Source organism: Alosa sapidissima, chromosome 5 (assembly GCF_018492685.1).
Source record: "Alosa sapidissima isolate fAloSap1 chromosome 5, fAloSap1.pri, whole genome shotgun sequence".
Lineage (NCBI taxonomy): Eukaryota > Metazoa > Chordata > Actinopteri > Clupeiformes > Clupeidae > Alosa > Alosa sapidissima.
This window is the reverse complement of record NC_055961.1, coordinates 32,721,671-32,747,028: the sequence shown is the minus strand read 5'-3', so window position 1 is coordinate 32,747,028 and position 25,358 is coordinate 32,721,671. Positions and strand designations below refer to the sequence as shown.

General features: G+C 43.9%; 1 protein-coding gene across 2 annotated transcripts in view; it reads left to right on the top strand.

Annotated features, from left to right (window-relative positions):
• Window positions 1-16,931, top strand: part of ubash3ba (ubiquitin associated and SH3 domain containing Ba) — a 32,860-nt gene extending 15,929 nt beyond the window's left edge. Inside the window, exons 2-14 of one of the 2 annotated variants that reach the window (XM_042091814.1) lie at window positions 2,873-2,926; window positions 3,940-4,126; window positions 7,592-7,790; window positions 8,158-8,327; window positions 8,797-9,005; window positions 9,279-9,423; window positions 9,703-9,829; window positions 9,966-10,088; window positions 10,740-10,832; window positions 11,197-11,341; window positions 12,465-12,571; window positions 13,156-13,265; window positions 13,584-16,931. In XM_042091814.1, coding sequence (XP_041947748.1) covers window positions 2,873-2,926; window positions 3,940-4,126; window positions 7,592-7,790; window positions 8,158-8,327; window positions 8,797-9,005; window positions 9,279-9,423; window positions 9,703-9,829; window positions 9,966-10,088; window positions 10,740-10,832; window positions 11,197-11,341; window positions 12,465-12,571; window positions 13,156-13,265; window positions 13,584-13,721 — 1,807 coding nt within the window. In that variant the 3' untranslated portion in view covers window positions 13,722-16,931. Of the gene's footprint in view, window positions 1-2,872; window positions 2,927-3,939; window positions 4,127-7,591; window positions 7,833-8,157; window positions 8,328-8,796; window positions 9,006-9,278; window positions 9,424-9,702; window positions 9,830-9,965; window positions 10,089-10,739; window positions 10,833-11,196; window positions 11,342-12,464; window positions 12,572-13,155; window positions 13,266-13,583 lie in introns of both variants that reach the window. The other variant, XM_042091813.1, reaches the window with a different exon arrangement.
• Window positions 16,932-25,358: the final 8,427 nt, after the last annotated feature.

Genomic DNA, 25,358 nt, shown 5'->3' with positions numbered 1-25,358 from the left:
GTGGGTGGGTGAGCATGTGTCTAGGGCGCCTGCTTGCATATGTTGTTTTTTTTGGTTGTTTTTTTTTTTGTTCCACTCATGCGCATGGCGCCATATGGCACAGTATCTAGGGCTTTCCCATCCCAGCTTGCCGCCGTGGCAACAGGGCACTCTGGCCAGCCTGAGGGTGAGTGGGTGTGTCGGGTGACCCTTTCGGTAGGCCAGGATTTAAAAATAGGCCAGGGCACTATCAAGCGTGAACTGTGAAGTCCCCCATGCACAGATGAAAGAGCAAAACTGTGTCTTTGTTTGAGTGTGATGTGTGTGTGTGTGTGTGTGTGTGTGTGTGTGTGTTTGTGTGTGTGTGTTTGCGTGTGCATGTGATCCAAGAGGTTCTTAATGGCAATAGATAACAACACTCTATCTGAACATCACATATGTGTCCCACGCTTGGGTGCGAAAATGAAGCAATACATTTCGAAATAGAAATGGGAGCCTGGGGGAGCTGTAATAGCAATGCACAATACTGCACAATACTGCACAATACTGCTTTCCTCTGAAAACCCTGAGACATGCTGCACTGCCATCTACACTGGAGCAGAGCTGCAGTGTGGGAGCAGAGAGTGGAATAGGGAGAACATATACGCTTGTCTTTCCCCTGCGCTGCAGTGGTCATTTCTGTTTGGGGAAGTGGACTAATCCAACCCACCCCCCACCCCACCCCACCCACCCGCGCCTCTCAGTTCAAGATGCCGTGAGATAGCAGGTCGCCTCAGCAGATCTGATGACGTGGCTGTGGCTGAGAGGAAGACCAGAGATGTCTCAGTGGTGTTCTCTAGTCCACTTTAACACATTGTAAGAATGACCACATAAAAAACAACAACTTTAGGTCTTTCCTTCTCTCTCTCTCTCTCTCTCTCTCTCTCTCTCTCTCTCTCTCTCTCTCTCTCTCTCACCCTCTGTCTCACTCGTGCGCGGAAGAGCTAGTCAGAACAGGAATTGGTCCCCACGGATCCTATCTGTGTGTGCGATACGGAGAGCTTTTATAAAAAGACACTAATTAGATTGGGAGGTAATTTAATCAGCTCATTTTCAGTCCAAAAGAGAAGAAGGCCTGGAGACGTTGGCTGAATCATGAGGAGATGGCACCGTTTCTGCCGGCCCCCTTTATCAGATTACGCATCATCATCCTGCATGGTTGCTGTCGTGTCCCACACATCGCGCCTCACACATAGACACGCCATAGAGTTCATATGATCCCTATGGCTTTACAGAACAAAAGAACCTAATGCATTACTCAGTCCACATCTTAGCAACATGTGTGAGAAAAAAATCTTTGTTATACTCTGTCTTCTCCGACACTGTGCTTTCTTTCATTTGATAGATGCATGTACCCTGGTGCACATGCCATACAGGTCATATGAGCCCAAAACTCTATGCAAAAACAACACAACTTGTGTTGTTTTTAACACATCTCTGTGTCCAGACAGGGACAACACAGTTTGTGTTGTTGCATTTTTTATTTGTTACACAATATGTGTTAAAAAAATAACACAACTGGCATTGTTTTTTTTAACACATCTCTGTGTCCAGATAGGGACATCACATTCGTTTTAAGAGTGTTGAAACAAAGAACCATGCTCAGTCCACATCTTAGCAAAGTGCGTGAGACAAAAACAGATCTCTGTAGTATTCTGTGCTCTCCGGCGCTCTGTGCCTCCTCTCATCTGCAGATGCACGTACCCTGGTGCGACCCAGTCTGGCGCTAATTAGAGGCTTGCAGAACCGAGGCTCCAAGCGTGGATGAAAGAGTGTCAGAGAGAAGATTACGTTAATGAGTGTATGTATGTTTTGCTGCTACAGGAGCGAAACTCTAACTGTGCTCTGTATTCAGACAAAATATACAGTAACTAGTCCAAAGCCTTGGCAGTGTGTGTGTGTGCGTGTGTGCGTGCGTGTGCGTGCACAGCGAGTGATGGAGGCCCTAGTGTTCATCTGATCTGAGATTTTTGACCGTAGGTGGCCTTGCTGTGTTTGTGGTTATATGATGGTTAAACTTGCAGCCTACGTACTACACTAGGTGTGTGTATCAGATGTTTGGGAGGCCCAACGGAATCCCAGATCGTGAGGGCTGAAGTTTACTGAAATGACTGTAATTCCACCGATGCGCTAGTTATAGTGTTGCTATCCCCCTCCCCCACTGTGTGCTCTCAAAACTCAGGCATGTGTGTGTGTGTGTGTGTGCGTGTGTGTGAATCTGTTTTTGTGTGTGTTGTGTAGTTGGCTGACTTAATATGTGTGGGCGGGTTGATTCAGTGTGTGGTAATTTTGCGAGACAGACATATGTAAAGTGTGTTTACTGCAAGGGTTTGTGCGTTTGTTACACGGCCTTGTTGTGGCAAACAAACTACACTCACAACGGATCCTGTTTCTGAAATAACAAGCCATATGGCAAATCGAATTTCCTGTCTATATGGTGTTACCATTTCTAAAGTTATTCTAGCAGAACAACAGTAGGAAAACTATATTTCCACGTGTGCAAACTGAAAGGCATATACAAATAATTACTCCAAATTCAGATGGATGAGCTGGTAGTCTTACCATACTCCCTTACTGTACCAATTACCTCCTCTCTCTCCCCCATGTGTGTGTGTGTGTGTGTGTGTGTGTGTATGTACATTATGTCATGGCCATGTACACAGTTAGCCGAACTCACTCCTGAATACTCTCATTGTAATAAACATCCCCTGGAAGAGAGACTATTGATTTTGTGACTCATGCAACCATGGAGCTGATCCCTACCTCTCTTTTTTGTTCTCTCTCTCTCTGTCTCTTTCTATCTCTCCATCTCTCCATCTGTTTCTCTCTCCTCCCACTCTCATTCATATTGTAGGCTGAAAGCATTGGTTTCAACTGGGGGCAGAAATGTACAAGCTGCCTGTGACTGGTGAGTTTACACGTGCTGCAGACACACACACACACACACACACACACACACACACATTAACATTTTAGTACCATGATATATCTCTTTCATAATATTTCATATTGGGGCTCTCTGCATTACATTTCAGTCTCAGCACAGCTTGGCATCTCACACGGCATTTAGTCACTAATGGGTCTTTAGTGCCCCCTACTGGCTTCTGCCTGATACTAAATGTGCTACCTCAGCTCCTATAGACCTCTAGTCCCCAGTTATTGCAGTGACACAATTAAGCAAATAGAGCAAAAGCTACTTGAATGTATTGATAACTTACACACCCTTGCGTTTCCCACATGTGATCATCTCTGCCTTTACGTGACCTCCTCCCCCGCCACCCCTTAATTCCTCCTGAGCTAGTCGAACTATCTCACCTCTGATTAGATGCACCCCTTAATTCCTCCTGAGCTAGTCGAACTATCTCACCTCTGATTAGATGCACCCCTTAATTTCTCCTGAGCTAGTCGAACTATCTCACCTCTGATTAGATGCACCCCTTAATTTCTCCTGAGCTAGTCGAACTATCTCACCTCTGATTAGATGCACCCCTTAATTTCTCCTGAGCTAGTCGAACTATCTCACCTCTGATTAGATGCACCCCTTAATTCCTCCTGAGCTAGTCGAACTATCTCACCTCTGATTAGATGCACCCCTTAATTTCTCCTGAGCTAGTCGAACTATCTCACCTCTGATTAGATGCACCCCTTAATTCCTCCTGAGCTAGTCGAACTATCTCACCTCTGATTAGATGCACCCCTTAATTCCTCCTGAGCTAGTCGAACTATCTCACCTCTGATTAGATGCACTAGAAGCAGGACTCATAGCTATTCAATCACTTTACTATCTACTATTATAAATATACAAATTAACGTGTACCTAATGTTATATTATTCACACTACACTATATCTCATTGTCTTTGTATCTGCCTTCTGCTCAATGACAAAGTTGAATGTGATCTAATGTCCTCTTATGTGTCCAGGCTCTTTTCTCATGTGGATGACCCCTTCCTGGACGACCCTCTGCCCAGGGAGTACGTGCTGTACCTGCGGCCCAGCGGGCCCCTGCTCCACCAGCTCGCCCACTTCTGGCAGCAGAGCCGCGTCACGTGCGGCAAGAACAAGGCCCACAACATCTTCCCTCACATCACGCTCTGCCAGTTCTTCATGGTGAGGCAGGGGCCCTCTGTGTCACAATCTGTCTAGTGTAGAGCCACAGTCTGTCTGTCTGTTTGTCTCTCAGTTCAATTCAGTGTGCTTTATTGGCACGACTGTGCAATAGAGCTGGTAAGTCCAGCCCTTTCCGCTATCCCCGCTGGACCTCTAGATTGAAAAATCTTTTAATGCAAGTGAATGTGAGAAAATAATTATTTTCTGGTCCCGTTTGAATTTTGCCATGAATGTGAACATATGTTGTCTGTGAATTTTTAATATAATTTTTCATGTTACGAGTTTGACAGTATATTATATGATTCTTCGGCTATCAGTTGTGGAAAAGACATAACGAGAAAGACTACATGTCACCTGTGACGTGAGCTAGCTCTAATCGCTAACATTAACTGAAATGCTAGTTTTTGTAACGGCAGGAATAAACACACATGGTAACAAAAATATTCGAAACATGTCTAGCTTCACTCAATACATTAACACTATGATACAGTGTGATTGTAAAGTTGTATGGTTCACTGTGTTCAAAGTCGATCTTAATAACCCTCTACATCTCGACCAACTGATGGTTGTTATGGGAAACTAGTTAGCTGTCGTCTAGCGGAAAGTTGTAGTCCACAAAGTGCTCTCACACAAAGTTTAACCGCATCAAACTTCTACCCGCTCAATTGTAGCAATCTTTACACGAAAATTTATATTAAAAATTCACAGACAACATATGTTCACATTCATGGCAAAATTCAAACGGGACCAGAATTATTTTCTCACATTCACTTGCATTAACGATTTTTCAATCTAGAGGTCCAGCGGGGATAGCGGAAAGGGCGGGACTTACCAGCTCTATGTACAATATTTTCAAAGCACTCTCTCCCTCTCTTTCTCTCTCCCTCTCTCTCTCTGTCTCTCTTTCACTCTCTCTATCTATTTCTTTCTCTCTCTCACTCTTTTTCTGTCTTCCTGTAAATCTATCTTATCTATGTATATCCATATCAACTGCTTGTACGGGCCATACCAAGAAGTGCCCCTGGGTGCTATGAATAAACAGAGCACAGTTCAGAGTACTTCCTGTGAGTCAGCCTGAGGGAGGCGTAGGACCATGAGCGTGTGTGTGTTTTTTTTCCATTATGTGTTTACCATTTAAAAAAAAGTATTTTAGTAGGAGTGATAAGTAATCAGCATTTCATTTCATATTAGGTGACTGCTCATGTTGTTCCATTGGTGACATTTGCTTGCACACTGGGCTGTTCTCTTGCTGAGCAGATTTTGGGGACAGTGCTGTTGATATTTCTTTCTAGAGCCTCTGGTCTCATTGCGCTGTTCTGTTTTTGTCTGACACAACAACACAGTTGTTCTTGAGCCTGTCTTAAGTCTATCAGTTCATTTGGACCCTCTCCTCTAGCATCCCAGCACTTGGTTTGGTTTCTCACTCAGTGTCCGCTGCTCAGTATTCACTGCAGAATGGTAGGGCCCTAATTTAAATGATGGGCAAACTGCAATGTTTAATGTGTAACTACACCTAATTTGATAACTAGGCAAAATCTATGTACTGATTTAATTCTGTGAGCAAACATTGGTTGGTCAGCTCAACGCTCTCACATGCCACTCAATAGCTTCATGCAGGAGACACTTGGCCCATTCAGTGACTGCATTTTCCCCGTAATTTAAATTGGGGCCCTTAGTAAGTGTCCTTTGGAGTATCTACTTTGGAGTATCTACTTTGCAGTATGTATACATACTGTAGTACTTTAGAGAACACTCCTGTCTGTTCAGTTGTAGACAGTTGATATTGATTTGTAAAGGTAAGCGAGTTTATAGAGAGGGCAAATCCGCACACCCTCTGCTGAAGGGACATATATACTGTATATAGGCATATACTGTATGTATAGGCATATATATATATATATACATAACACAGTGTTTCCCACAGAATTGAATTCCATTTGTGGTGGTTGGTTTGCAGAATTAACTTCAATACAACAGTTTTCAACAAATTAGCGCAGCATGGATATGATGCTAACCAGATTTAAGCACAATTTAGTACAACCTGGAAAATCATTGTGTGGTGGTCAGTGTTGATATTGTGCTGGGCCGCCACAAATAGGTCAATGTATGGGAAACACTGATAACACACACACACACGCACAGTAATTGCTAAATTTGTTGGTACCATTTCATAAGGAAAGAAAAACATTCACTCTCTGAAATGATGTGAAACTCACAAAAGTAAATGGCATTCGTCATTGTTTATTTATGGTGCAAATCAGATTGCGCTTTATTCTCCTCATTCAGATAATTCATTTTAGGTAATCAAACAAATGAAATGGCGTGGACAAATATTGGGGCACCTTTAGCTAATGCTGTGTTGGACAACATTACAGGCAATCACTGGCAACAAATACTTTCTGTAGCTCTGAATAAGTGAATGAATACTTCTGAGTACTTCTGCATTGTAGACAGGTAGTTTTGACCACTTTTCCTGAGCAAACTGCTCCATCTGTCACAGTTTTGAAATGTGCCTTGTGACTAAGTTTCAGCTCTTTCTGGAGTTCAATGAGATTCCGGTCTGAACTCATAGAGGGCCACCTCAGAATAGTTCACTATTTTTTTCTTTAGTCATTCTTGTGTTTTTAGCTGTGTAACCAAGACCTGCGATTGAGACTGAGCTTTCTGACACTGGACTGTATGTTGCACCCAGGATGCCTTCCAGTCCTCTATTTTCCATAATAAGTACACCATCATTTTATCCTCAGTGCACATACAGTCTCCCTGAAAAGCTCCAGTTTTGTCTCGGTCCAAAGTCTATTTCTCCTTAGGGGGCTGTGATTGGGCCAGTGTGTTGGCCACAGTCCCATGCATCTTAAACTTGTTTATAATATGTGCTAGTCACAGGAACACCGGAGATGTTCTGATAGGCAAGCATGTTGAATTTGAAGACTATCATCTTGTTTCTGATACCCTTAGGCAACTCTTTCCTTTGATTGACCTAGTCCATGTTCATTTTGGGGCACACAATGATCTCAATCTGCAGAGTGACTAATTTGATCCATTTCTATAGTCGGAATGACTGTAGACATAATCCAATACATCAGTGACATGAATTCAGGTTAAACAATTAGTTTAAAACATCACTATAATCCAATAATTTATCTTTTTTATGGGTTACAAATCTGTCCCGGTCATTTTAGGATATCTTTGTAAAGTAAACAACAAAATTTGATGATTTAATGATCTTTTTTCAAACGTTCTTTGCTTAAGTCTATTACATACCAAATTCATACAGCTATACATGAGACATTTACTTTGAATTTCAAGCACTTTTAAGGAAGAACTATTTTTTTAATGATCTGCATGGATACCAATACAACAGACACAGCTCTGCTTTAGTCTCTTCAGCAGAGGGTGTGGTTGCCAGGGGAACCCCACCTGACTGCCCACCCTCTGACTTGACCACACGGTGTCTGCCCACAGTGTGCGGACGCCAAGGTGGAGGCGCTGTGCGAGGCGCTGCAGACCACGGTGGGCCAGTGGAAGGGCCGCTTCCCCAACCCACTGCCCCTGGAGCTCTACACCTCCTCCAACTTCATCGGCCTCTTCGTGGACGAGCAGGTGGCCGAGGTGCTTAAGACCTTTGCCTTGGACTTTGCCAACGAGGCGGCGGCAAAAGCAGGTGGGCAGCAGGAACTGCATGTGGGAGATACAGACTTCAATGGTGATAGTTTCTCATTTTATCGCTTTGCATTTTCATGGCAGTGACTGTATGTGGTCAACATGCATGCCTAACAAGTTATGGGATCTCTATCTAATCCGTCAATTGACAAATATTTTCTGTAACTCTGTGAAGGAGCGGTTGCTTGGCTACTTGTTTATTTGAAGGTTGAAACCACAGCCTGCATTTGCGTAGGGCTTTGAGTAGTAGCAAAGGCTCATTAATGCATTTATTTTCATCTACAGTGTAGCACCACAGCATGGCTCCATTGTACGGATGTGTTTAAGAGGCACTCCCCTCACATCTCTCTGGTTTATCCCCTCTCCAGACGCCCACGTGGAGCCACATAAGAAGCAGCTTCATGTTACTCTTGCATACCACTTCCAGACCAATCACTTGTCTTCGTTAGAAAAGTTGGCCAAGGGCATCGACGTAACGCAGGGCTGCGATTGGCTAGCCGTGCTCTTCTCCAGGGACATCCGGTTTGCCAATCATGAGGTGGGGCACTGTAGTGGAGTCAGGGCACTTTAACATGTGACTGTGTGCTTTCGTAGCAGTTGTTGTTGAATGACCAGCTCATAGTAATGCAACAGATATGGGGCCCCTAATTTCAATAAGCCAAAGTGCAAAGTCTAAAGTCTATTTAAATCAATTTTGGTAAATTGCAAATGTAATATTGTGAGCAAGGTCCCAGGCGCAAATATTAATTTGTCAGCCCAATGCTCCCGCACACCACAGGAGAGCTTTAGTTCATGCACAAAGGACACTTTGCTCGTTGCCTGACTTTGCCCTTTGGCCATCTTTTAAATAAGGGCCCCATACTGTGAACAGCAGAAACAAACATCACATACCTGTTCATCCCACATGCTCTAACAAACTGATAGAATAGGAAGCACATGTGGTCAAAGCGTGGGCATCTCCTCCATGTCCTCCTCACGGGCTCTTGTCGGTTCCCCTTCTGTCCCAGACTCTGCGGGTGATGTACCCGTACGCGCCGCAGAATGAGGACGAGCTGGAGCTGGTGCCGGGGGACTTCATCTTCATGTCGCCCGTGGAGCAGGGCAGTGCAAGCGAGGGCTGGGTCTATGGGACTTCGCTGGGCACGGGGCTGTCTGGCCTGTTGCCTGAAAACTATGTCAGTCGGGCAGATGAGTGTGACACCTGGATCTTCCATGGGTGCGTACAAAAAAAAAAAAAAAAAACTTGTACACGCCACGGCATTATAAAATGTGAAGAGGTTGAGTGTCAATATTGTAAATGGTAAACTTTGTTATTACAGAGGATAGTCAAGGCTCAGTTATTAAGTTGGGATGAAATGTGATAAATATATATTTCATGATAGAAGATGGGGGAGCGATTTGCAACCAGTGAACAAAGCTTTACATGTCAATAAATCTCTCCAACACATGGTTGACTGAGATGTTGATCTGTGCTACACTTTTCTCCCAGGTCCCATTCTTTCCTCAACAGTACCTCCCCCACCAGCATGGGGGGTGCTTTAGGCGGTCTGCTTCTAGATGGTCAGCTGGACGGCCGCCTTCTGGACGACCCGAGTCCTATAGACCCCACTGGTCTGTTTTGTCAACCTATGCAGGTAAGGCAGGTGTGCAGTTTTCAGCCTGATGCCCTTTAACATTAGATGGTGGGGCATGAGGTTTACCAATCAGTATGTTTACTTTTGAAACCATGTGAATGTTCATATGGATTTTATAACATTTCATAATGTAAGTATAAACGCTTTAAGTCAGCACTGTGCCTAGTGCTGTATCTTGGCCATGCAGATCAAATGAAGGTTATTGGATTGGGTGTTGCGGAAATGCGTTTAAAAGTGTTTGTACGTGACAAATTGAACATCTGTCCCTTGCCATTCCAGATGCTTCGGCCAATCAGCAACAGCCAGTCTCGGCTGCCCAAGAGGACCCTGTTTGTGTGTCGCCACGGCGAGAGAATGGACGTGGTGTTTGGGAAACACTGGATCTCCCAGTGCTTTGATGCCAAAGGTAGGGAGGCAAAAAAAGAGCTGAGACGTGGTCATTAAAGTCCCAGACATACTGATTCCAGACCTGTCTGGAGTCTCTTTGATAATACCCACTTTGGCTTGGCTTGTCCGCCCATGTCCCATGTCTTCCCACCCAGGTCGATATGTACGGTCCAATCTTAACATGCCGGCTAGTCTTCCAGCGAGAACTGGTGGCTACAGGGACTACGATAAGGACTGCTCTATCACTGTGTTTGGGTCGACACAGGCTCGCCTCATAGGTAAGCACTCTCCCCTGCCTCCCACAGACACAGACGATAAAGTATGGGCTTTAGCCTTATCACCCGGGGATGTCCGTTTACATTTCCTGGACCCAGACAGTAAGTGTTTGGAGAGTGGAGTGCATAGGAAATCAAGGGACAAGGCACCAGGCAGCATTATAGGCAAACACAGCCAATGTGCAGTCTAGTTTTTTATCATCAACTACTCCCACCACTCCCATCAACTACTCCCACCACTTTTAGGATGTCTGGCTTCTCTGGAAGCTTTCCATTAGCAAAAGAGCAGCCCTGCACTATACTAGAACTGCTTAGTTCATTTGGATGATTTGATTGGATACTGTACTTACAAATAGACTTAGACTCAGACAATGTAAAACACTGTATCGGCGCAAAGAAGGATTTGAAGCTGTGTTAAGATAAAGGTAGATGTCACTCTTGTACTATGCAAGAATTCCATAACAAGATAACCTAGCTAGGCTAACATATGTGGACATGTGGATCCATAAGCCTGTCATGTGATGTGTGTGTGTGTGTGTGTGTGTGTGTCTGTGTGTGTGTGTCTGTGTGTGTGTGTGTTTGTGTTGCGTGTGCCTCTTTGCCACAGTGCCTTGATGTGTGTATCTGAATGCTGCTGTATCTTTGTGTCTGCAGGTGAGGCTCTGCTGGAGAGTCAGACAGGCATAGACTTTGTGTACTGCTCCCCCTCACTGCGTTGTGTGCAAACAGCCCATCACATCCTGCGAGGTACAGTACTGCAGGAATACAGTTCTGCACCCTTACATACATGAGCAAACAGATACTCAACAGAAGTTTATCATATCTAAATACACAAGACGCCATCAAACACCCTAAAGTGTTCTGATACGTACTGTTGTGCCCTTTGAGATATATGTAAATTGAGGAGCAGATACAACCAGTAATGCTAATTCCTATATGATATAATTCTAGGAATTCACTATTTCAGTGCATCGCAGTGTTTTTATATAAGACAAAAATGCTCATTCTTTTTGAAATTGTCCTTGTGTGTGTGTGTGTGCGTGTGTGTGCGTGTGTGTGCGTGTGTGTGCGTGTGTGTGTGTGTGTGTGTGTGTGTGTGTGCGTGCTGCAGGTCTCCAGCAGGATGGGAAGACTAAGATTCGTGTGGAGCCGGGGCTGTTTGAGTGGACTAAGTGGGTCTCGGGTACCTCCCTGCCTTCCTGGATACCCCCTGCTGACCTGGCAGCTGCCAGCCTGTGTGTGGATACAACGTATAGGTGAGCTCACCTGTCCCACCCACACACATGCTGTGCAGATATAGTATGTGTATACACACACATACACACACACTCACACACACACACACACAGTCATCCAGTCACACATACACACACACAAACACACTCAGGGCCAGATGTACTAACGCTTTTGCGCCCACTTCAGGCGTATTTGTTTCGCAACGTGCGTGTAAAATCATTGCAAGATATGTACAAACAGGCCGCAATGATGTAAAAGCGCTAACCGCCTGTCGCGGGAGCTGAAAATGGCAAATTGCGTTTTTCCGTGTCATGCATATGCATTCATGGGAGGATCCAGGGGAAAGTGGGAGTTTAGCGTAAAGAGATGGGAGGGGAAACGTAAATAGCGCCTAATTATGTATTCCGCGGTATGTACAAAGACTGCTCGTGAAAGCACACGACTATTCTGCGCCTAAATACTTCCGCCTTGTAAAAGCAGGTGTTAATCCAAATTGCAGTTCAATGCGTCAGTTTTAATATCAAAAGCAACCTTAACTTTCATTGCCCCTTTGAATGTCTTACTTTCACTTTCACATAATTCACTTAAACTTTCCTACTTGCTAGATTTGACCAATCTTTCATAGCCTACGTGCACAAGTAGTTTGAGTAGAACTACTGATCTTCATTATTTCCCTGATTGTTGACATCATATCATGTATGGTATTATTTCCTGATCGCTAAACGTTGGATTCTTTTTAATGTTTTCATCAGTTAACTTCATTGAACTGAGCTTGTATGTAGGTTATTCCGTTCAGTTGTGGACCTTCTTAAATTGCGCTAGGGGGGCGGAGAAAGGCAGAGAAAGGCGCAGATTGCGCTATGAATTGAAAGTTTGATAAATATGACGTACACTTGGGTATGACTGCGTTCGCAATCTGCGGTTTGTCCATGGTGCTGATAACGCTACGTTCGCAAATGTACGTACATCTGGTCCTCAGTCACTAAGTCACACACACACACACACACACACACACACACACACACAAAACACACAGACACACACAGTTACTCGGTCATACACACACACACACACACACACACACACACACACACACACACACACACACATTAGTGAAATGACCACACTATTGTTTTTCTCCAGACCTCATATACCCATTAGCAAACTTGGTGTGTCCGAGTCCTACGACACGTACATCAGCCGGAGCTTCCAGGTGACTCGGGAGATCCTCAGCGATTGCAAAAACCTCGGTGAGTGAGTGAGTTGAGACCTGGAGCAGGGCAACCTCTCTTTATAGAGCTCCCTCCCCTATGAGACCAGGTGTGGGGTCAAAACACAGCTGTGCATATACTGTGGTCAGTTGTCTCTGTGAAAGGACTCAGTCATGATTCTGAAACGTCTTATTTGGTATAACTCATGTTGCTTTGAAAGACAAAGCTGACCGTAGACCAAACTTCCACTATAGATCAGAACATCAGCTTATGCATGTGAACCAGTCAGTCAGTCTTCTTAACAGAAAACAGACCTAATGGTGACTCACAAGTTCCATCAAAAGCGAGACATATGGTACACATGTGTCATTCCATGGTCATAGCAGAAAAAAGAGAGAATGTTACACTGAGACTGCGGAGGAGGAGGAGCGCTCTGCGAAAGAGGGAGCAGCATGGTAATCAGGTGGGACCCTCAGCTTTTGGCGATCCCTCTGACGAATGATTGACCCTGCAGGGCCACCGTAGCAAGGTCTGCCTGGGGGTGTAGCGAGCGCCCACACGGTGCTCGATCCCATCTGCTGGTCTGTGATTATGCTACAATAAGCTCTGTATCCCCTGCACAGGAAACACAGTGCTGATAGTGGCCCACGCTTCCTCCCTGGAGGCCTGCACGCGGCAGATGCAGGGCCTCAGCCCCCAGAATTCCAAGGACTTTGTGCAAGTGGTCCGAAAGGTCAGCCGTCTGTTTTTCTTTACTCTCCCCACTCTCTCTCTCTCTCTCTCTTGCTCTCTCTCTCTCTCTCTCTCTCTCTCTCTCCATCTCAGCCTCGTCATCTGACCATCTGTTCCAGTGCTCGCCTCATCTCATAACTTTAGATTTGACTCTAAAGTTTGTGTGTGTGTGTGTGTGTGTGTTTGCATGTGTGTGTGTGTGTGTTTGCATGTGTGTTGTGTGTGTGTGTGTGTGTGTGTGTGTTCATGTGTTCATCTGTATGCTGGATGTTCATATTCTGCCCTGTGTCGTGTCTCCCTCCCCTCCTCCGGTCCCTAGATTCCCTACCTGGGCTTCTGCGCGTGCGAGGAGATCGGCGAGACGGGCGTGTGGCAGCTGGTGGACCCGCCCATCCTGCCTCTCACCCACGGGCCCAATCACACCTTCAACTGGCGCGAGACTTTGCTGCAGGACTGAACAAGCCCGTTTGGCCTCACACCCCCACCCGCCCCCACCGCGCGCGTCCGTAACCCCCTTTGCCGCTGTCCCTTCCGTTCGTCCATCCCTTGTGCGTCCTCAGGGCCCCTCGCGGGCAGCTCACGAGACGCCGCACGGCGCCGCAGAAAGCGCTCAGCCTCTTCTTTGTCCGCCTGGCCTGCACCGCCTATGGCACCAAATGATTGGACCAACAAACAAAAACAAAACAATAACAGCAACAAACAAAAACAAAAACACGTCTAGGCTTCCATAGCACTCTTGTCAATGGGCAGCTGCAGTATATTATGCCCATTCTATATGTGTATGTAAATGTATGTACTGTATATTGGCAGCATTGATACTTGTACCCATAATGTGATTTCACTTGTCCCTGGTGACGACATGTTTACTGGTCAATAGCCATAGGTGGGAGAAGGTGAAGGGGAGAGCTGAGGGGGGATGCTGCAGAATGCTTGGACTCCACTGCCCACATACGCTTTTAACTGCCCCCTCTGTTCTCTCTCCCCCGGGGCACTGATGAGGAGATTGGTGCATGTGTTGGGCTGCCTGCGCCCCTGGATCACGGCGTGTGAGGGTGACAAACTCAGGTTTCTGTCATGTGGAGAGTTAGCTGTGAGGGCTGATTGACCCAGAGTCGCTGTGAAAGATTTTGGGGCTGGACAAGATGACCACCCCCCCTAAAGCGCAGTGGCATGAGCTTTTTGGCTTCCACTGAACTGCACCAGTCCACCATGTGCCAGGCTGCACGGAGAGGACTCGGCTGGTCTTCTCTGTAAACACACTGTGAGGAAAGGAGACACACACACACACACAGACACACACAGACACACACACACACACACACACATACACGCACTCATATGACCTGCCACGCGTCTCACACTCCACGTGTCTCCATTGCACCTGCACAAAACCTTCCAGAACAAAGCACAAAAGGAGGAAGACCCCAGACAATCAAGATAGTACAGGACTGGTGGGTAACAAGGCTGGAATTAACTTGTGCTTTCAACCAGTTGGCACTTTACTTGAAGGTTTTTATTTTTAAAGGATTTTTTTTGTTGATTCAGAAAATATACTATATTATATTATATTATATTATATTATATTATATTATATTATAAAAGTCCTTTATAATCAATACCTTTAAGTTTTGTGCTCTCCTCCTCACCTGTTTTGTGGAGGGAATTTCTTCCGGTATGGTGTTGAAGTAAGCCTTACTTTTGGATCATAGTAAATGAGTGTATTACTATCCTACGTCAATTTCACAAACTATTTAGTTGAAGTACCTTACTAATTAGCTGGGAGCCAACTCTTTAATGTAGTTGAAATAATATTTAACTCAATTTATTTATATATTCATACCGTACTAGCTAAAATTATTTACAGGTGCTTAGGACAAAGTACTATACTGGGGTATGTTTTGCTGTCGAAACAGAACAGAAGCTGTAGCAAAGTATAATGCAGTTATTCCTCACTCAAGCAGTTATACATATCAAACGTGTTGAGTATTTTCAGTCTTTCTATGTATGTTCTCAATGTAGCCATTTTATCAGTTGACCTGAACTAACTGTAGTGTTATAATGCCAATGCAAATGAATAGGAGGGTCATACTCATTTTGTTTATCTTCTTCTTTCTTGTACACCTCTCTTTACTGAGGTGGTTTTCTCCAGAAGATTTCACAAGCCTTCCTTTGTAAATCCACTCGCATGCGCAGTGGAACCTCAGTGACTTTGTGCTGTCCTTCAGAAACGGGCTTGTTCTCATAACAGCTAGTCAAAAACATGAACCAAACCGAATGCCGGCAGAAGCGCCCACCCGGAAATGCTTCCTGTGCAAGCACTGGATCAAGACGTTGTCACTGCTTACACTCAATATCACTTGATGCGTGTCTGTGTGATTTGCCATATCAGAAGTGTTGCTTTCAATCAAGCCAGATGCTGCCTGGTCTTGTGTATTGTGTCCGTTTTGCAAAGCTGCCATTTTTTTTGCTGTCTTCTTGCCATATTGCTTTGTTTTTCAGAGTTACATCCGAGGTATCTGGCACTTCCAGACTGACTGCTAATAATAAGCAGTACAGTACTTTACCAGGTGTTTGGTTAGGGGCTAACCATGCCAAATAGTGATTGGTTGTCTATATAAATGGTGCTTGTCTGTCTAAAATAACCACCAACCTTGCTTTAGTGTGCACTTTGTCAACTGAGAGTTAACAAGGTCCAAGTGTACTTTTTAGAAAAACATAATTGAACACAATCTATGAAAATTATTGTTAGAATTTATTTTTGCATTATTTTTTATAAATAATATATTATTATTTCACACCAAATCATATTATTTTATATTATTTGGTGAGGGAACAAAAAAAATCAAATTTGTGTACATGGCAGACCTTGTTAATTCTCAATCGACACCTTGTTAACGCAGTGTGTCCAATAGGGGAGAACTGGTGTGTCATTTGGTTAAGGGCTTCTGTGAGATGAAGTGAATGACAGGCATGTGTATTTTACCCCACCCCCACCCCAACTCTTCCCGTTTCTAAACGATTCACCATTCACCACAGCATCTTCTGCTGTTGGCACTTAGCACTGAATGTCTCTCTCAGGACACTCTCTCACAGTGTTACCCCCCTCCCCGCCATCCACCCTCCCTCAATCATTTAGATGTAATTGTCCCTTGATAGCATGTGTAACTATGGGGTTACATACAGTGTTTGCCCTTGGATCTAGCATAATCCTTGTGTGTCTCAGCAGTGCTCTTCAAGAGCTCTTGTGTGGTCATGCAGAGATGAGGACAAGAGGCCTCAATCATTATTAACATAAGAGACTCCATGGAAACCTGTTACGATGCAATGTTTCAAGTCATAGGGTTTTTTTGTTTTGTTACATAAACTTATTAGTTTTAATAATGGATAGAAATATTTATACAATGATTAACAGACTTACTGATGGATGAATCGACCTGCAGACTTCCAAAATAATGACTGAATGGATGAAGTCATTAATAAATCACTTTACAATGACACCAAACCACTCATCACTGAGTCTAAGGTGTGGTGAGTTTGATGGATTAAACATGATCTTAGTTTTGTCTCTGCTGAATTTCTTTCACTTTCATGTGATTTGTTGTGGTCAGCAGGTGTGACCTGCAAACCATAGTTTGGAACGTTTTTGGTAAAGATGGCACTCCCTTCACCTATGTGTGCGGTCAATAATTTTTTATTTCAATCAACCATCCACATCTGCTTTCGAAAACCAGTTCACAGTGATCACATGTGCCCTGCATGCAAAAGATAAGATTTGCCATTTATACTTTTGAAGCAAACTACAGTACTTGAAAACAGTACATAAACAGAAATTAAGGTTATACACAACCGCTCTCTGTACTTAAATTATTATATTGAAATTTTATGCATTCCAATGAAGTTCCGAAAGAATGTGTGTTATATTTTGTTGCAAAAGATTGCCTCAGTAATTATTATTATTGTTGGATTTTAATTAATTACTGCTTAAGGATATAAATTATGTTGGCCAATAAATGTTTTCTCTCCACTTACTGGTTTTCTGTTTCCCACATAGCCCAGCGAGGCATAGGCTACTCATGTGTGAATGGTAGTCTACAAAAAGTTTCACACTTAACACTAAATACACATTTAAGGATGCATTTTCAAGATTCCTTGTAAGCTAATTTAGAGCATAAATATAATCTAATTTAATAGCCTGTTCGACTTTCACTTTTAAAATGTGGGTTTTGGAAAAAAAAATTATCTTACATTTTTTACTGTGAAGTTTATTTCAGTTTGAGTAGCCTAGACCTATAATTGTTATTTTAAGTCTTTCATTTTGGGTATTTAAGTTTGACAATGATAAAAGATAACTAATACATGACATCAAATATATTTAATTAATTTTAAGTGGGCCTGTTGCCTGTGACTTCTTGTTACTGCACAGTAACAAGAAGTCAAACAGATCAGGATAAAGGGATGATAACCACAGCCCAAATTGAGGGAGGCATCTCATTTTTCTTAGTTTGTGTTGTATTGTTCATTGCTGGTTTTATTCAGCTTTATTGTTTTTGACATTTCATTTATATTTCATTTAACAAAACTGTGTTTCACTGCTATTCCCAGTTTCAGTCATGGTTTTCATTAAGTGTAGGGCTAACAATCAAGCTTTTCGTCAGTTTTAATGATAACCCTGCTTTGTTTAGTAGACCTATGCTTTTTACAGTTGCATAGTTCCACCATTAGATGGCGACTCATGTCTATATGACTAACCGAAACAGCTCTCGCGTGGCGGCGGTGTTGCTGCCTGTCTAGTTAGGCAGGGTTGTGGGTCATCAAAGGAGATTGTGCTCGCCTACTGTGTGTAGTTACAGTGATTATCTTCATGTTTATCTTAATGTTGTCGTCGTTCGACAATTACATATGTCACTCACCACCTTTTTCAGGTCTGGGTGTTCGCTTTCCGGCTCTTGGAGCATGAACATTTTCAGTCATCTTAGTTGGCATTAGCCGCGGGCCCTTGAAGAAGTCAGCTAGCGCTGTTCAGCCTTATCTTACAGCCACATAAACAGTTGTGAAGATATTTCTACAACCAGAACCACTTTGTTTATAAATACCCTGGTGAGTATTTGGCTCCGGTTTCATACAGTTGAAGAGGCAGACTTAACACAACCCAGGCCCAGGGGCTTATCAAGGTTAGCTCGACATCTGATACGGCTCATCATGTCTTCAGATAATGCTTTAAAAGAGGGCCCATTATACAGGCTGCTATGCATCAAGTGTCATGTGAAGCATATCATGACTTTATCGTAACATTTCTTAATATTGTTGGCTGCAGAGTCTAGAATAACATAAGTCTGAGTCCATCCATATCAAATAAGAATTTTTCCAGTCACAGACACACATTTTAGACGAATCAGTCAGGTGAGTTTTGTGGTATGATTGGAAATATAGCAATTTGGTCTAGCAATTTGGTCTATTTCAATATGTTGCAGTAATAACTATTAATAGCATGGACCCAGCCTCTGAATAATCTCCCTTACTGTAAACCTTACGCTCTCCCAAGTGTAGCCATGCTGAGGCATAGGCCTAGCATCTACAGTGGTCATTCTTGGAAATTCATAGGCAGATGGCAGGTAACATTTGATAACTACCTTTTGGATTTTAATTATATCACTTTCCTCCACAGCTGTTATGCCAGCCTGTCATGCCTATGAATGATCTACAAAGGTAAAAAAAAGTGTTCTACTGTTTTGTGTTTTTGTATGCCAACCTATTCTTGTGATTTGGGCCACTAAGTTTAGTGATAAGTTAACAGGAACAGGGATTGGTCTTGGTGTGGGTGGGGGTTTAGCAAGGATGTAGGCTAGCACAGGTGAAGTGCAGAGACACAGATCCTGCTATTGACGTAAACGGTCATTTCCTGAATGGATTAACTCAGTGGTTGGAAAAAAAACCCAGTGACGTCACTAGGAAAACTCATAGTCCTGGTGATTAATTTGAAAGGTTTTTAAGGTTGCAGACCTCTGATCTAAGGTCCATCAAGCTCATCCCACATCAGCTGGTCCCATGGTGGCCCCAAGGTCATGCAACTAGGTATTTGGTTATATTTAATATGTAGGTATATGGAATTGGATTTATTTATGATATTTTTTAGAATATGGGATTGTATTGTAATAACATTATATATTGTGCAATCTGATTGATTTGGCTCATATTTCTCATAATTGATTTGGCTCAATTCTCATAATCTTAAATGTTTTGTTTTGTTAGTCTATGCCTGAAATACCCTGAGTATTTCAGGCACAAACATAACATGCTTTAACACTCTATAGTCTAGCCTTCTACTGAAGAAGGCAAGTGTTAAACTGAATACTGTATTGCAAAGTGCATACCATTATACTGTTCATACTCCACATACACTTTTTGTACTACTCTTATGTTGCTGTTACTGCACTGCACATATCTGATACTGTACATATCTGTCTATATTGCTCATACAGCATATACATATTTATTCTGCTCTTATAATGTTACTGTTAATACACTGCACATATCCTTACTGTAAACCTTACCACTTGATTAACTGTATACTACTGTCTACACTGCACTATGTAATGTATACTGCACTACCTGTCTATATTGTTCACATTGCACTTCTCTGCTTTTTTGCACTTCTGGTTAGACGCTAACTGCATTTCGTTGTCTCTGTACTTGTACTCTGCACAATGATAATAAAGTTGAATTTAATCTAATCTAATTATGTTATGGGCAAATAAATCTACAGAAAATCTCTGTTATATAGATATGGAATATGGAAAAACAAAGACAGTATCTCCAAACTGCCTTGTGTCTATAACAAGGTTTTTAATATTGGATTAATCAAATCATATGCCCTCCAAAGAAATGTAATTCTTTGTCTGTCCAAAATGCAAGTTAACTTTTCTGGCAGAATTTCCATTGAGTCCTATCTGTTGACATATGACATTGCATTTGTTCATGTAGCTGACACGTTTATTGTAAGCGACCTACAAGTGAAAAAATAACATTCAAGCTAAAAGAGAGTCGCCAAAGACCCTAGTGTAACAGGGTAAATAATACCTTGGTGATCAGGTAAAAACTACCTTGGTGATCGGGTAAATGCTACCTTGCAAACACAAGGGCAAAAGGATGAGAGTATAAATCATGGGAAGTTTGTAATTTGCAGAATTTGCAGGTGATTTGCACACATTCTCCTCGTTTAGGTTGCAGTTCTGCTCGACGATGAAATGTTGCGATGCACCTGAGTGAACTAATGCTGCAGGGACGTGCCTAACCCGGCACTGGAGGTTCGGGCAATGGCTGCTGCAGAGCACCGGTCACTCACTCCAGCATGTCACTGGGTTTGCTGGGAGAGCGCAGAGAACCCGTTTTTCTGCCTGACTAGGTTAGCCCTTCTTTCTTCTCTTGGCTCGCCTGGAAATAGGTGGAAACTGGCCTGAGGCGCTTCTCTTGCAATGGGGGAGAGAGTGGACAGCTGAGATGTGTGTGTGCACTTTTCCGCTGTGTCTGTGTGTTGTGTGACCTGACCTCACACACACACATTCACACTCACTCACTCACTCACTCACTCACTCTCCCACTCTCCCTCTCTCCCTCTCTCTCTCTCTCTCTCTCTCTCTCTCTCTCTCTCTCTCTCTCTCACACACACACACACCATTCCTTCTTTCATTTCCTGTGGAATCCTGCCCTGTGCCCGGCAGCAGCCTGCAGGGGGTTAGAGGTGAAGGGTCAGTGGCCTGCGAGACTGATCAACGTGGCCGTGCTGCCCGAGACTCCTGCTCTGCTCTGTGGCTTCTTCTCAAGCTCTGTCCTCTCTGATCCTGGTCGCCTACGGCTGGGATTAGTTGTACCCACATGCAAGTTGTTGTTGTATGTACGTATGTGGGTGAGTGTGGGAGAGAGAGAGAAAGAGAGACGGAGTAGGAGACGAGCATAGGCTGAGAGAGAGTATAATGAAAGAGGAACATAGTGTGTGTGTGTGTGTGTGAGAGAGAGAGGTTGAAAGATGAACATAGAAAAATTGTGTTTATGCATGTTGTGTACCTGTGTTTTGGGGTCGGTGGAGTTTAGATATAATATCCAGATCCAAATGTACTATATTTGAAAACCAGAGAAAGAAATTTCCAGAAAAGCAAATGTGCTGAAAATAAAAGCGATTTTTTTTCTACTCAATAAATATTTACACAAAGCCTACATCGCACAATACAAGGGGATAATCCACGGATATTCTGGCAACTCTAGGAAACGTTGTTATGGTCATAGCTTTCAGCCAGGCTTTTTGGTACTTTCCAAGCTGTGCTTGCCAATTTGTCGCAACACTTTTTTTTGCCCTCTGCTCCCACAAACCACTTTGATTGGTGAGTCGAGCTTCTGGCCATCTGTTCTGGGCTTTCAGCATCTGTGATTGGTGTTAATTTACTCCGTCGGGTCATGGGGCCTTTGCCTGTGCTTGCTTTGGAGGGTCCCAAATTTGCAGCACACCTGAGCTGGTTGCAGAAAGTGCCCCCTGGTGTGCTGTTGAAAGGAAGTGGTCTCGATGGGGAGGGAGGGGGTGTGCTGGATGTTCACAGGCTAAGAGGAGATGGAGGTAGGGGTGAGGGAGGAGGTGGAGGTGGATGTATACGCGTGTGTGTCGGGGGGTGGGTGTCGTACTGAAGTGGCTGTGGATCGGATGAGTGCTAGAGGGCCTCTGGAAGGATGGCATAGTATTACACACCACGCAGAGCTCTCTCCTTTTGTCTGGCGTTGCTTCCTTTGTCCAGTTGAATTTGGCCATAGAATGAACACGCAACAGTCGGTCGGCAAAGGCGTTCTTGTTCCCGAGCCGCATGTGCAGGTACACACACAGAACCCCCCCTGTGGCTGCTACCTCCTCCCCACAACAGCTCTTTTGTTCCAGACTTTCTCATGACCTGTGACCTGCCTCTGCGGCTTGGTGTAGATTGGGACTCAGGTGATATCCTCCATCATTATACGTCCTTGTCCATGTCAAACACCTACACATACACCTATAGACACACACATCTATATGCAAGCACACACACACACACACACACACACACACACACACACACACACACACACACACACACACTTGGAAATGAATGATTTTGAGCTGTAGGCCCAATGGTATGCCATAGTGAAATATTGCAAATTTCCAACACTTTGCCATACTTATAATTAAATTGTAATGATACTTCTGTCTTGAAATATTGTGCATAAGTGCCAAATGTTTGGCATTAAAGAATAGTAAACAAATTAAGGGAAAACAAAAAATAATATTTGCTATATTATAAACCCCCTTCCCCAAACACACATACAATAGCTGAGAAACAGAGGAATATTAACATTGTGCTTATGTTGTGTGTTGTGGCTACGGCATCTTACTGGTGAGCTGTTGCTCTTGCTGCAGGAGCGTGAATAATGGCATCAGATTAAAATATTAACATATCACGCCCAGAGGTGCCAGCACACCGCTATCGAGGTTAGAGAAAAAGAGTGAGTGAGAGAGAGAGAGTGAGAGAGAGAGAGAGGTAAGAGGGAGGAAAAGAGAGCAAGTTCATCTCGGACCTTGCCCGACCTCTCCGGGCCACCGGTGACGGTGATCGGCGCTGGAGGAAAGAGAGAGCGAGAGAGAGGGAGAGAAAAAAAAAAGCCGTCTGCTTGCAGGGAAAACAGACAGAATGTTCTGTCTGCGTGGCGGATTACCGCAGCTATTTCCAGAGGCGCGGGACTTTCGGGGCAACATGCCACTGGGGACAGCTGTGCACGGAGCCCGGCCCAGATTGACTGACTTTCAGAGGGCGCCGGGGGCTGAGCAGGGATGGAGCAGGAGAGAACCGGAGGTAGGCAGGCCGCCTGCCCGCCCTGATGCCCCTACTGAGGATGAGGGCATCGGGGCTGGGGTGACTGGGGACGGACGGAGGCAGGAGGAGGAGATTCATGGACGTGTGGAGAGTATTAATGGAAAATGGATCAGCCATGCATTAGCGCTATTAGTGCTATTAATGCTAATGCTAAAAATGACTCAAAACGGTATCCTTTGACAGTGCCACTGTGTTGACTGTCATGGCGTTCACAGCACGTTGAGCTTAGCTGGGATTCAGTGTTATGTTAGATCAGGTTAGATTAAACTTAAGCTGACTGGAGTCTCAAACACATTTGGATGATCAGTTGAACGCCACCGGTGTCTTTCGAGGAACTGTTGGTGTGCAGGACCCGTTCAGGCAGAGGCGTCCACTGCTAAGCAAGGCCAGCAACCTGGGGACCAAGAGGAGAAGTGGGTCAGGCCGGCTTGGGTCAGAGAGTGTGTGCATGTGTGTGTGCATGTGTGTCTGTGCAGAGGCGGCCGGGTTCGGAGAGGAGCAGATCGGAACAGAGAGCAGAAACGTGTCTGTCTGCAGGGCTGAGCCAGGGGTTGGGCTGTGTGTGTGTGTGTGTGTGTGTGTGTGTGTGTGTGTGTGTGTGTGTGTGTGTGTATCTGAGTGTCTAGGGGGTGAGCGAGGATAGGTTCTGAATCACACTGTCTGTGAAAGTGGGTCAGCTTGGAGCGAACTGCACAAGAGATTATATGCAGACAGCATTGCTCGGGGCAGGATTTTTTTACTTTTTTTTTTTTTTTAGACAGATTTCACATGAAACAGTTTGAGTCAAACACGATGAAACCATGCATATTTTCAGATGCCTCTCTGATTAGCAGAGCCATATGTTTCTGCGACACATGAGAGCTGCAGTAAACTTGCAATAGCCCCAGTTGTTATATATTTATCTGTAACAGGGTGAGACCCGCCACTTTGCTTTTATATAATTGTATTAATACAATTATATAAAATAATTATATATATAATTATATAAATAATTATATAATGTAATGGTAGATAATGCTAGATAAATATTCTAGTATTCTATCAGTAAGGGTGAAACTTCTTGACCCATGGCATGCTTCTTGGGGAAGTCTCTCTCCACACACCAGCCCAATCCAACCAGATTTAGCTGGTAGAGACCTACAAGCAGCATAAAACACAGAGCTGACATGATCTTTATTTGCTCAACTGCACAGATAGACAGAGAGGGGGGGGTGAGAGAGATGGGGGATGTATAGGAAAGCTGTGGAATGGAATGGGTACAGTATATGTTTAAATGCTGGAACAGTTGAAGAGGACATGGTAAATTACTGAGCATTCAGTGCTTCTGCTTTCTGAGTTACCATACCAAAATGCAGAGAGGGAGGGAGGGAGGGAGGGAGAGAGAGAGAGAGAGAGGGAGAAGCTATGTGACTGCCATTTATAATTTTAGATCAAAGCAGCAAATCGACTGACACAAGAGTGTCTGCATGTAGGATGAGATTATTGAGGGTAATTTGAGGTTCAGCATCTTTAGCCTGTAATCCTCAGTACATAAATCTTCCCATGCACTAATAAAACTGTATAACATATTGTATAGCTTTACATGCTATAGCATTATATCTTAATCGTATCATATTGCATCGTTTATCATCTTAACTCATCATATATAGAGCAAGGATAACATTAGCTATTTTTATAGTAGTTTTATGGTCATTTTTTACTTGCAAGTGCAAAATAAAAGCACTTATGTATGTTTCCAATCCAATGAATGTATTCAAATGTGAGATATCACCTAGAAAACTTCACACTGATTCATGTAAACAGTGACAGTGAAGTAGAGGGCTCAGAGCCTCGTTGTGAGGTTGGACTTTGGTCAGAATTAACTGGCTTCATCTTAACTGAATGACTAGTGGACGAGAGTGAGTGAGATAGGGAGAGGGAGAGGGAGGGGGTGAGAGGAGAGGAGGTGGTAGAGGGGGAGAGAGAGGGGGGGGTGATGGTGGTGAGTGTCCCACTCCGGCATAGTGCATGGAAAGAGGCAGTACTCACTTCACAGAGAGAGAGAGAGCGAGAGAGAGAGAAGAGTGTGCGTGTGTTTGGGGAGCTTTCGGCACGAGCTCTTTGTGTCCTCACACTTTTTCAGACACACACACAGACAGACACACACGCTGTCTCTGACTAGGCATTGTCTCTCACTCTCTTTTTCTCTCACTCTCTTTCTCTCTCTCTCT